This window comes from Dipodomys ordii, unplaced genomic scaffold, assembly GCF_000151885.1.
Source record: "Dipodomys ordii isolate 6190 unplaced genomic scaffold, Dord_2.0 Scaffold821, whole genome shotgun sequence".
NCBI lineage: Eukaryota > Metazoa > Chordata > Mammalia > Rodentia > Heteromyidae > Dipodomys > Dipodomys ordii.
The window spans coordinates 1-12,954 of record NW_012268037.1 but is presented as its reverse complement, the minus strand read 5'-3'; the positions used below and the strand labels follow the sequence as shown (position 1 = coordinate 12,954).

General features: G+C 40.3%; 1 protein-coding gene across 1 annotated transcript; it reads left to right on the top strand.

Moving 5' to 3' along the window:
* The first annotated feature begins 5,258 nt into the window (after positions 1–5,258).
* Positions 5,259–11,723, top strand: LOC106001911 (solute carrier family 22 member 24-like). Its single transcript, XM_013036853.1, has 5 exons — positions 5,259–5,734; positions 6,318–6,421; positions 9,561–9,715; positions 9,816–9,984; positions 11,489–11,723. Exons 1-5 carry the CDS (start codon positions 5,333–5,335, stop codon positions 11,721–11,723), a joined length of 1,065 nt encoding a protein of 354 aa, XP_012892307.1. The 5' UTR covers positions 5,259–5,332.
* The last annotated feature ends 1,231 nt before the right edge of the window (positions 11,724–12,954 follow it).

Sequence of the window (12,954 nt, the reverse complement as noted above, 5' to 3'; positions counted from 1 at the left end):
AGTCTTAAACTTTTGGTACCCAAGCAACTCATACTTAGGGTAGAAAGTCGATCCTTTGTTTTGCTTAGACTTTTTAAAAAATCTTTCCAGGGCCCAGCTCTCAGCCTTCTGGGTACTGTTTGAGCTGGCCTTCCAAGCTTTGAACCCTTTCCAGGTCTCACAACTCCACTCTAGAGTTCCCTACAAATTGCAGGATGTAGTGTTTAGGGCTTGCATTGTATCCATTTCGCACAGGATGGTCCCTTCTCTTGTGTGTGGGGTCTTTCACATTAGGATATTTTTAGGGACTCATTTCTCCCTGGTCTCTATGCATCATAAATGTGATGTTAAGACATCAGGATTGCAGGAATCTTCATAACTTGGAGGAAACAAAATTCCTTTGTTTGTAAGCAGAAAAGAAGTGTGCAGTTTTTGTTTTTGTTTTTTTTTTAATGTCACTAAGTAGCTTAAAAGCCTATTTCAGTCGGGAGGCACCAGTGGCTCATGCCTATAATCCTAGTTACTCAGAAGGCTGAGGTCTGCCTTATTAAAGTTTCTCATGCTTTCTGGATATGCCTCTGAAAGGCAACAAGCTCCAAGTAGTTGAAGAAGTTCACTCTGAAGCTTTAGCAATGATTCTTGACAAGTGAGCTGTCCAACCCCAAACCCAGTAGGTTGGACTGACAGAAACTTTTTTTTCTTTTTTTTCTGTTGTGGGGCTTGCATTCAGGGCCTGGACGTTGTTGCTGAGCTCCTTTTGCTAAAGGCTAGCACTCAAACACTTTGAGCCACAGTGCCACTTCCCATTTTCTGGGGGTTAATTTGGAGACAAGGGTGTCAAGGACTTTGTGACCCATAGATCTCAGCCTTCTGAGTAGCTAGGATTACAGGTGTGAGCCACCAGTGTCCAGCAGAAACACTCTTTTCAAAAACAAAATACTAGCAATCAGAATGAAACAGTATAGGGGCTGGGAAGGTGACTCAGTGGTAGAGCGCTTGCCTTGCATGCTCGAGGCCCTGGGTTCGATTCCTCAGCACCACATAAGCAAAAAGAAAAAAGCCGGAAGTGGCGCTGTGGCTCAAGTGGTAGAGCACTAGCCTTGAGCTGAAGAGCTGAGGGACAGCGCCCAGGCCCAGAGTTCAGGCCCCACGACCGGACCCAAAAAAAAAAAAGAATGAAACAGCATATTACTTATAATCTACACCAAGTGAGATTTATCCCAGGCTTTCAAAACAGCTCAACATATACAAATCAGTAAGTATGACCAATGTCATCAACAGATTGAAGAACACAATATAAAGGAGATCTCAGTAGATACAGAAAAAAAGCAATCAGTGAAATTATAATTAAGACTCTCACTAGGATGACATTGTGCCCAAAAAGAAAGACACTCATTACCTGACTTAGGAAGTAGTAATGCCTCTGTCCGAGGCCCAACAATAATACAATTATATATTTTAAATTCTCAATGAAGTAGGTACAGTTTTGGAACACAATGTAGGTAAAGTGGGTGCAGATGAAGCAGAATTTATATAATAAAATACCAATTGAACTTGAAACACTGATAGTTTTTTTCCCCTTAATATCTGAAATGTGGAAAAGATGAGCACTCACCTCTTTAGCATAAAATGAATATTCATAGCTTGGGTAATTGGGAGAGAAAAGTAAAAATACAAGTTTGGGAAGCAAAAGGTCAAATTGTATCTATTTGTAGATGTAATATTATATACAACAAAACATATTTTTAAATCCTCTGAGAACTAAAAATCACTTCTCTTAAGTGAAAGGACACAAAAAAATCAATCTATAAAAATCAATGCAATTTCTCTACACCAGCAACAACCTACCCAAAGAATGAATCAACAAAGCAACGGCTGTAAAAATATAAGATATTTAGGAATTAGCTTGACTAAAAGGTAGCACTTCTATGATAAAATTGGTGAAACACTGATGAATGAAATGAAGATTTTAAAAAGATAACCTGTTATTCATGAATTTGAATTACCCCAAAATGTATTGATTTGATCCTAACCCCCTCCAAACGTTTCCTTGGTTCCAGAATCAACAATAAAATCTAAATTCTAAAGTCTCTACAAAAAGCTATTAAATCATATGTAGCTCTAACTCAAACACTAGCCTTGAGGGATATAAAAGCTCATGGACAGGAACAGCAGCTAGACTCTTGAGTTCAGGCCCCAGGACCAGCGTGCACACGTGCGCGTACACACACAGATACATTCATGCACACCTTTCAAAGAGTAACTTGTATAGTAAAACAATTCTAGCTAATGGAAATATAATTGTTAATAGATGTTTAGTCTTTTTCAATGACATTTTCTACTGTATTTTATCACCAACTCTTTCCAGTCCATTCTGCATTGAATATCATATATACATACAGACATGAAATATATACTCACATGTGTATACAAATATAAACATACATAGATATACATGCTTACAAATACATAGATGTACGCAAAAATATTTATAACAGAATAATTATGTATTTCATAACTTACTAAATTATGAACTCCTTAAAATGTGTCTTAGCCAAGTGCCAGTGGTTCCCGCTTGTAATCTTAGCTACCCAGAGAGTGAGAGAAGAGAATCATAATCCAGTGTCAGACTGGGTAGAACACTATGAGACAGACTCTTACCTCCAATTAGCCAGAAAAGGCTAGACTGGAAACCATGCCTCAAGTAGAAAAACACCAGACATGAGCAAGAAAGCAAGGTGAATGGATGAACCTAAAATACATCATAAATGAGGTAAACCAAGCTCAGAGAGACACATGGTTTTCTCTCCTATGTAAAAGCTAGATATATCAAAAATATACTGAGCCACACAGTGAGATCCAAGGAGGATATTGTTAGGCGGGAACACAAGGTACAGAGCCTATGCGCCTCTGACCATATAAAATAATATTGATTGAAATGAACTCCGAGAAATGAAAACAAAAGTTTTTTCTTTGTTTTTGTTTTCTTTTTGTCTTGTTTGTTCACTTATCTGTATTTGGGAGGATAAGGGGGAGCACATAAGTGGGGGGACAAAGGGTAAACAAATACAGCAGTGGTACTTACTAGACGCTATGTTGAAAATGAACTATACAATTTGTGTGTTGGGACATGAGGGAAAAACTGGGAGAGAGTGAGGGAAGAGATGACATTGTCCAAAAAGGTATGTACTCTGTACCTGACTTACATGACTGTAATACCTCTGCACATCACCTTTATAATAACAATTAAAGTGTTTATATAAAGAAAGCCAACGGTTTGGGAAGGTGACTCAGTGGTAGAGTGCTTGCCTTGCATGCATGAGGCTATGCGTTCGATTCCTCAGTACCACATAAGCAGAAAGAGCCAGATGTAGTGCTATGGGTCAAGTGGTAGAGCGCTAGCTTTGAGCTGAAGAGCTGAGGGACACAGCCCAGGCCCAGAGTCAGGCCCCACGACGGACAAAAAAAAAAAATAAGAGAGTATGAGTCCCTGAATTTAAGCTCTACAAAAACAAAAAGTTGTCTTTAACTTACTCTCTTTATGCTATTAGAACAGAAACTGAAATTACTATTTGAATCGGTTAATTAAAAAAACTATGCAGTTAGAATTGGCTAACTTCTGGCATCATCCAATATTACCACATGGGGAGAAACATAATTTCAAAAAAAATTTTGCTGTGGTTTGACCAGAAGGAGAAAGGAAGTTATCAATAGGGAAGGAATTTTTTAATTATGTATTTATTATCCTTGGTAGTATAAAAGGATTCAGCATGGCAGTTTCTGAGTATAATTCATCATGATCAGGAATATTCCTGTCATCATTCTCTCTCATCCCTCTCAACCTCATCCCTCCCCTCAATTTTCCTAGTTTCCTAGAATATGCATTAAATATGATGAATGCATTCTCTCCCACTTCCTGTGTGAATTTATCTACCTCCCTCCCCTTGACCTCTCCCATACACATCTCAAGTATTAGCTGTCTGGTATTCATTTTGTTAGACTGTGAGTTAGTGGTTCTAAAGTGTTCCACCATTTCCATTCTCGAAAATCTAGTTATGTGTTTGTGTACATGTGCATATGATCCCGTATGTTTTCCCTTAATATTTACCAATCAGACCTAGCTTCCATCTATGAAAAATAATATGCACCTTTGTTTCTCGGGACCTGACTGACGTCACTCATCATATTTTTTTCAGATCTGTTCATTTTGTTGCAAATGATGTAATATCATTCTTCCTTATGCATGAGTAAAATTCCACAACCTCTGTATACTAGGTTTTCTTGATCCATTCATCCATCGAGGGCATCTGGACTTGTTTCCATATCTTGGATCTCATGAATAACACAGCAATGAGCATGGTTGTGCATGCTGCTTTCCTGTATCCATATTTGTAATCTTCTGGATAAAGGCCCAAGAGTAGTATCAAAGGATCATAGGATAATTCTGTTTAATTTTTTGAGGAATCTCCAAACTGTGTTCCAGAGTGGTTTCACCAGTTCACATTCCCACTAACAATGTATTAGGGTTCCTTTTCCCCACCTCCATGCCAGCATCTGGTTTTGTCTATGTTCTTGATGATGGCCATTCTAACTGGGTTGAAATGGAAACTCAGTGTTGTTTTGTTTTGCTAATTTCTCAACAGAAAGAATTGTACCTCGAGATTGTTTTCATGAGCTCTTTTTAATAAAATTCAGTCCTTTCAAAACATTTTCTGCCTTTAAGAAATATTAAAAATTATTTTAAAAATTACTGGGCGCTGATGGCTCATGTCTGTAATCCTAGCTACTCAGGAGCCTGAGATCATGGTTCAAAGCCAGCCTGGGCACAAAAGTCCATGAGACTTTTATCTCTAATGAGCTACTAAAAAACTAGAAGTGGCGCAGTAGCTCAAGTGGTAGAGTGCTAGCCTTGAGCTGAAGAGCTCAGGGGCAGCAACCAGGCCCAGAGTTCAAGCCAACAAAAAATAAAAATTTAAAGCACTTCACTTTGGAGTCTTATAAATTATGTATTTGTGAAAGAATACATATCAATAGTAGATCTGTTCTGGTTTGTTACTGGGAACCTGGAGATCAATGTCCACAGGTGAATGTGAAACATTGTTCAGGACACAATTATTTTCCAGAAAGTTGATCTTTAACAGATAAAATTAGAGAAAGCCAACCAGTCGAACATTTCTGTGACTTGAAAAATAATCACGAGAGGATACTCATTCTACCGCCTGGCTACAGAAGAGAAAGGAAGTTGGTTCAGGACCAACCTCCCGTCATGTATCCCGTGAAATGGCACTAATTTTCTTTAAGCAGTCTAGATTTTATACTTTTGCCTCCCACTGGAGGTATTTATTTAGACCCAATGGCCTTTCAGGAAATTCTGGATCAAGTTGGAAGCCTGGGAAGATTCCAGATCCTTCAAGTGGCTTTTCTTATGATATGTAATTTCTTGGCCTTCATTCATGTTCTATTGGAGAACTTCACGGCAGCCGTGCCTGAGCACCGCTGCTGGGTGCACATCCTCGACAATGACACGCTCTCTGACAATGGCACTGGGCTCCTCAGCCAGGAGGACCTGCTGAGAATCTCCATCCCACTCGACTCCAACCTCAGGCCAGAGAAGTGCCGGCGCTTTGTCCATCCCCAATGGCAGCTCCTCCACTTGAACAGCACCTTCTGGAACCTGAGTGAGGCAGCAACAGAGCCCTGTGTGGACGGCTGGGTGTATGACCGCAACTCCTTCATCTCCACCATCGTGACCAAGGTAGGAAGCTTCATTTTCCAGTTAGGAGTTCAGGATTTGTGTGTTTAGAAATAACACAAATCCTTCCCACACTTTAAGGTGATTCTTCTTTCTTTTAGCCAATACTGACTGCATTTTTATTAAGTACAAGACACATATACAATGAGTCTAGTGAATTTGACAGTAGATAGTAAATAGACACTATTAATACAGAGCATAAGCAACTCATGTGTTTCATTAAAAATGTTAGGCTCAGTCCATGTTACACAAATGTGTTTATACATTAGCAACTTCCTGGAGATTGAGCAAATCTACATGCTCACAATGTTCTTTTAGGAGAATCATCTGGAGGATCTACTGTGATAGTCAGGATTCAGAAAATGCTTTAAGGTCCCCCAATGAATTCAACATGGATTAAAGGGGATCATTTCCATAGTAAACCTATTCGTTTAAAGGAAGTTTGCTGGAGACAGTTAAGTTTTAACCTAAATGAGAGAAGTCTTGTTAGGTTGAAAAAGGAAACTTGTAGGTCATGTTAGACAGATTTGCTCAGATTACACTGAGAGACTATAAACTCTGTTGTGCTCATTTCCTTCTCTTACAGTGGGACCTGGTGTGTGAATTTCAGTCACTAACTTCAATAAGTAAATTCATATTGACACTTGGGATTTTTTTGGGAAACACGCTATGTGGCCATTTAACAGACAGGTGAGTTTCTGGTTCACAGTACTCTCTGTTAGAGGCCATGAAGATCTTACATGGAAGCTGGGCACTGATGGTTCATGCCTGTAATCCTAGCTACTCAGGAGGATGAGATATGAGGATGACAATTCAAAGAGAGCCCAGGCAGGAATGTCTGTGAGATTTATCTCCAATAACCTACTTAGAAAAAGCCAGAAGTGGTGCTGTGGCTCAAGTAGCAGTGTGCTAACCTTCAGAAAAGAAGCTCAGAGACAGTGCCCAGGCCCTTAGTTCATGAATAAGCCAAAAAAAGGAAATCTTATCTTCCGTAAACTACTCAGAAAAAGCCAAAGTGGTATTGTGTGGTTCAAGTGGTAGAGCACTAGCCTTGAGAAAAAGGATCAGGGACAGTGTACAGGCCCTGATTTCAAGACCCAGGACTGACCAAAAAAAAGGAAAAGAAAAGAAGGCTAATCCACGAAAGAAGGTTAAAGGTGGCTAGTACACCAAGGACTCAGGTATAGCATGAGACAGACCTACATATATGTTATGATAGTCTCAGAAGAAGAGAGAAATGGATAGAGATTTGAAGAAAATGCGCCCTATCAGTGGGAAACCACATATAAATCCAAAGAGGCTCAATAAAATCTAAGTAGATAATGTCTATATCCTACACTGAGATATATCGTAAGCAAAAAAATATTAGAAATTAAACGTAGAATCTTGAATGAGGAAAAATGCTTATATAATAAATTGTTGGCTGAATTTCCTTATCACCTAACATAGCATTCCAGCATCCTCCTCTCAAGAAGGGGTTCTTCTAGTGTTTTCCCTATGCAGTTCTAAACTAATATGTAATTTCTCAAGTATAGCTTGCTTGCTTGCTTGCTTGCTTTTTTATGACAGTACTGGGATTTGAGTTCAGGGCCTGAATGCTATCCCTGAGCATTTTTTTTGCTCAAGGGTTAGTGCTCTACTCTTGAGTCACACCTCCACTTCTGGCTTTTTATGGTTCAGTGGAGATAGGCTCATGGACCTTCCTGGCTGGATAGGCTTTGAATTGTGATTCTCAGATCTCAGCCTCTTGAGCAGCCATAAGTATAGGTATAAGTCATCGACATGCGAATCTATACATATTTGCATTTTGACTGAAACTGTTTTGTGACTTCCTATAAGTCTATGAAAGTCAGAACTCCATTTTCCTTTCTTTTTTTCTACAGACTTTCCCTGTTATAGTTCTTCATTCCTCATCTTGTTTAGTGTTTTCCTCTGCAGATTTTCTGAGCATTCTTTGCTCTGCACTGAGACTTTCTTCCTTCCTGTTCTTGAAAGTGGCATGTTGTTCACGACCAAGAAAGCCAAATTCAGCAGAGGATGATTCTGATGCCACTCATAAGAAAAATCCCATGTGTTGTTTCCCCAGTGTTCCCATTGCTTTGGTCAAGAAATGTACAGTCCTAGAGTTCCACATCTGATTTTGATACTTTATTGTGTAGACAATATGATAGGCTAAGTCCATGTCTTTAAGTACCTGTTTTAAATGTATTAGAAGTTCCAGTATTGTAACTTATCTCCTATGTTGTGAATATGTAGTTAAACTACTGTTTACCAATGGGAGAAGCGCCTTTGGTATACACAGGTCAGGTTTACGTATATGAAGATCTGTGTGGTTTTTTTTTCCAACTTCGTTCAGCCTCCTCTATTTTACCTGCCAGTACTATTTGTTCTGTTTCTGAAGTCACACAAAGAAATGAATGAGGAGAGTACAATTCAGATTTGAGCAAGAATACAAATAAATTTCTTGAGTCTCTCATCCCAGGATCCCTTAAGAAAGAGGAAGAAACCTCAAACCTGTGTATAGAGCCTCACTTTGGAAAAGCTCTGGGAATGGATCAGGCATCAGCCATTCCTAAGGGTTTTAACACTCATCAGAATCCTCTCCCTCTGTGGTCTACATGACCTCAAGCTCTAAGTGCTGCAGAACCACTCTCCCCTACACCTAGGAGACCACACCTTTCTACTGTCTCCATCCCTCTATGGTCCTATGGAACCAGGCCCTCTATGTCTTAAGAGACTCTTCCCATTCTCCTTCCCACAGAGCCACGCCCCTATGTCTTACAAGGCTTCTTCCCTCTACATCCTTCCCTCTACATCACCTTCTATGGAATTCCCACCCCCCACATCCTCACCAGACTCCCTGCTTGAGCATCTGGTTCCACTGGGGTGCTCCAGCCAGGAGTGTCATGCTCCAGCCTGGACACTCTCTTGGGATGTCCTCTTCTCTCTTTAGATATTCTACTCAAGCCAAAATGTCTTATAGGGTAGAAAATTGGTCTTAATGGCCCAGTCTTTTGGCTTGTGCCTTCTAGAATGGAACACAGGCTGGATCCCAGGTTCCCTCTCAAAGGCTAGCAATTTGGGGTTGGAAACCAGATCTAAAATCAAAAGAAAAGTATCTGCTTAGAAATTTAGTCTCAGTATCAACTGGACAATATCAAAACAAACAAACAAAAACCTAAACTGCTTAGAAATTTGGCCTAAGTACCAATTGAATGAATGCAATCACTGACCCAATAAGTGCCAGGGACTCATGCCTGTAATCCTAGCTACTGAGGAGGCTGTGATCTAAGGATCATGATTCAAATCTAGCCCAGGCAGGAAAGGCCAGGAGACACTTATCTCCAGTAAACTACTCAGAAAAATCCAAGTGGCACTGTGGCTCAAAGTGGTAGAGTACTAGCCTTGAGCAAAAGAAGCTCAGGGACAGCTCAAAGGCCCTGAGTTTAAGCCCCAACGCCAGCAAAAAAAAAGAAAAGAAAAAAAAAAAAGAAGGGTATAAACAGTGCCAGCTGAAGGATGTGTCAAATACAATTAGCCAGGTCTCCCAGGATTATCTCTGCTAAGCCAGCAAAACACAACAAAGAGCCATCCCCATGGCTTGGGGAATTGTGGTTCATAGCTAGGCAGGCAAGAAGGTCCGTGACACGCATCTCCAATTAAGCAATAAAAAGTCAGATGTGACTCAAGTAGCTTAGCATTAGCCTTGAACAACAACAAAGCCATTGCTGTTGGTTATTTCTGATTATTTGTAGTTTTAAGAAACTTTGTGTTTCTTTGTGCAACAGCTGTTCCAGTTCCCACCATCTAAGCTTTGTCTTTTCCTCAGGTTTGGAAGGAGGCTGATTATCATCATCTGTGTGCTGAATTTGGCCATTGCTGACACATGCGCAGCCTTTGTTCCCACCTTCCTCCTTTACTGTGTCTTGCGCTCTCTGGCTGGTCTGTCCATCACAGTCATCCTAACAAACAGTACGGTGCTCAGTAAGTACTTCTTCCCACCATGTGCATTTTCCTCACCTTGAATGCGAACTTAATACTCTACTTTGGTTTGAGATGAAAATTCACTGGTGCTGTCTTTCAGGTGTAGAATGGACAGGACGCAAATTCCAAGCCATGGCGGTGCTCTTATTATTATGTTCATTTGGCTTAGGACTAGTGTTGTTGGGAGGCCTGGCTTATTTTGTTCGAAATTGGCAGAACCTTCAGCTTGCGCTGTCTATACCTGTCTTCTTCTTACTTCCATTCACAAGGTATGAGCTTTCTTTTTGAAGAGATCTTGAATGAAGGACATAAGAAATTCATTTGGATCCTTGATCAACTTCTGATATTGTGCTCTCCTTATTCATAGCAATGTGTGACTTGAGCAACGGGACAAAAAGTGTTGTTAGGTAAAATTGAGGAAATTGAATTATGTTTGAAGTTACTATGTCAGCAAATTGCAACAGATGCAGTCATATTAAAAATTATTTATGAGATGAAATTCCGTTTAAAGGAGGGTTCTAGGACTAAGATTGTGGCTTAGTGGTAGAGTGCTTGCCTAGCATTTATAAGGCCCTGGGTTCAATTCTTCAATAACACATAAACAAAAAAAATTAAAAAAAATAAATACAGGAGGGTTCTGTACTAGATAAAATATATCTCACAATATTCAAATTAGAGATTAAAACATTTTATTGTAAGCACATACAAAATTCAGTATCGTTATAAAAAATAGTATAGGCTATTTGAATTTCAAATGTGAAGGTGTTTATTCTAATTACTAAAATAAGCATCTCTATGACCCAAAAGTGGCTATGAATCGTCTCCTGAATGTTACAGATCTTCTTGGCTGTCCTTGCCAGTAGACTTAATTGGTAAGATGGTAATAGAACTTTTGCAAATGTATTTTCCTTCATGGGGAAAACATTTGAAGATGGTATTTCTTTGTCTATGGTTTGCATTTGTATGTATGGTTTGGGAAAAAAAACACAGGGGTTATTGTCTTTGGAGGTGATATTAGGTGACAGAATTGCGACGCAAATGTACCTCTAGTGCTGTTCAATTATGGAACAATATGGATTCCTCAGTTGAAAATCATAGGCAGAATGGACAACTTACATCCTTTGTTTTTAGATCCTCTTCCTTTCCTCTCCTTAAAGAGACTTGAGAGAGTTAAAAAGGGCTATGGTGTTAGTTCAGGACAGAAAGCCTCTTGAGTTAGGAGTGATCCTCAGAAGTGACTGTCGATTTCATTAATACTGTGAGCAAAATCCAGATAAACAGCATGTGTCCTTTAGCAAACTCATCCATTGTCACATTTGTCCTCCACAAATCTTTGTAATTCTGTGCCCTCATTAAACTAAGGCCAATTTATCTTGCTGGTGTTCCAAAAGTTACCACAGCCACGAGGATCAGAACTGGCTCCCATCTGAATGAGACATTTAGTAAAAATTAATAATAGTTAATTGGGGTATCCGTATTTCAGGGAAATATGAGTGTCCCTCATACACCAGCTCTGTGAGCTGGGTAGTCAATTTTCACAGAACTCACCATGGAGTCAGCATGACTCTAGGCCTGCATTCCCGGAAGCCCAGAGTATCATGTGCAGAGGTCATTTCCTGTTTCCCGAGGTATGATGACACATGACGCAAGTTCTTGGTCCACCTGAATAAATGGAAGGGATGAGAATGAAGGAGAAAGGAATCTGAAGGTTGAAGGGGGAGTGAAAGTGAGCGTGTGAGAGTTGACTGCATTTCCATCATCGTCTTTGGTCAGGTGTCTGGCAGAGTCTGCTCGGTGGCTGATTAGCACCAACAAACCCCAGGAAGCCTTAAAGGAGCTGTGGAGAGTTGCCCGCATAAATGGAATGAAGAATTATAGAGACACGCTAACTGTGGAGGTGAGTGAGATGGCTGTTGGTTATAAGACACAGGGAAGACATAGCCCAACATGTGTACTCCTTAGTGACAAAGATGAACTAAAAGCGTTGGACATGTATATTCTTATTTGAAAGAAGTTAAAAGCACTCTATTTATTCCTTTCCCTTGAATATAATTTATGAAACACCCACCACAGAATTTTATTGTTACATTTATTTAATTCAGTTAAAATGTCTCGAGTTAATGCAGTTGTATATGGGATGCTTCCTTGAGCTATTTTCCTACCTGCACCTGATGTCCTCTGAACAACTTCACCCTCCAACATAATTCAATGTTTAATTGAAAGATAACCTTGTTGGTTTTTTAATTATTACAATGTAATAATATATATGTATACATTTAGCCTTTGTATTCTGAATAAATATACACGTATTGATTATCGAATCATTCAAAGCTGCTAATTGGCCCCCAGCTAATTGACCAGCAGTGCTGCTGTGTCTCAAAGTGGTAGAACACTAGCTTTGAGAGAAAAAGCTCAGGGGCAGTGTATCTTATTTTTTGAAAAAAGCCACAGAGAATCTTTGAGAACAGAATGGGAAAGAGGTTTTGGCAGAAAGGGGGAGCAGAAGGAGGAAACTGAAGAAACAGAACAAGAGTTATTTAAAACTGGGCTAAATAAACAGTAATATGGACAGAGGTCCTGAAATCTGCATAGCAAACACACACTCAACTCGGGGCTGGGAAGATGGCTCAGTGGTAGAGCGCTTGCCTTTCATGCCTGAGGCCCTGGGTTGGATTCCTCAGCACCACATAAGTAATATAAAAAAAAAGACAACCGGACCCCCCAAAAAAGAAAATTCTCTCATCTCCCAGGCATTTGGTCACAACCCAACGGCAGAGAGCCATTGTCTAAGACCTTGTGTGGACATCTCAACCCCACCCCATCATTTGGTCTGAGAGAACACAGCAAGGATTGTGGGGGCCGGGGGGGGGTCTGTTGTTTATTTGTGTGCTGACTGGGAAATCTAACATAGCTGCACAGGAAAGCCAGCGAGGCGGGGAGCTCTGCGGGATTGGAAGCTAGTCAAAGTTGTACTGGGTGGTACAAATTGCTTCCCATCTGGGCAGTGGGCTGGGAGGAGGACACACTGCAGGCTAGAGCTCATCCCATGGGACATTCTGCATCTCTGGTGTGCAGCTCAGTTTCCCTATAACCACACACTCTGGTTGGTGGAAAATACAGGAAGCTGAAGTAGCACACATACTGACCTCACCAAGCAAAGAAATAACAGTTGGGCCAGGAGCTGGTGGCTGATGTCTGTAATCCTAGCTACTCAGGAGGCTGAGGTCTGAGGATCATGG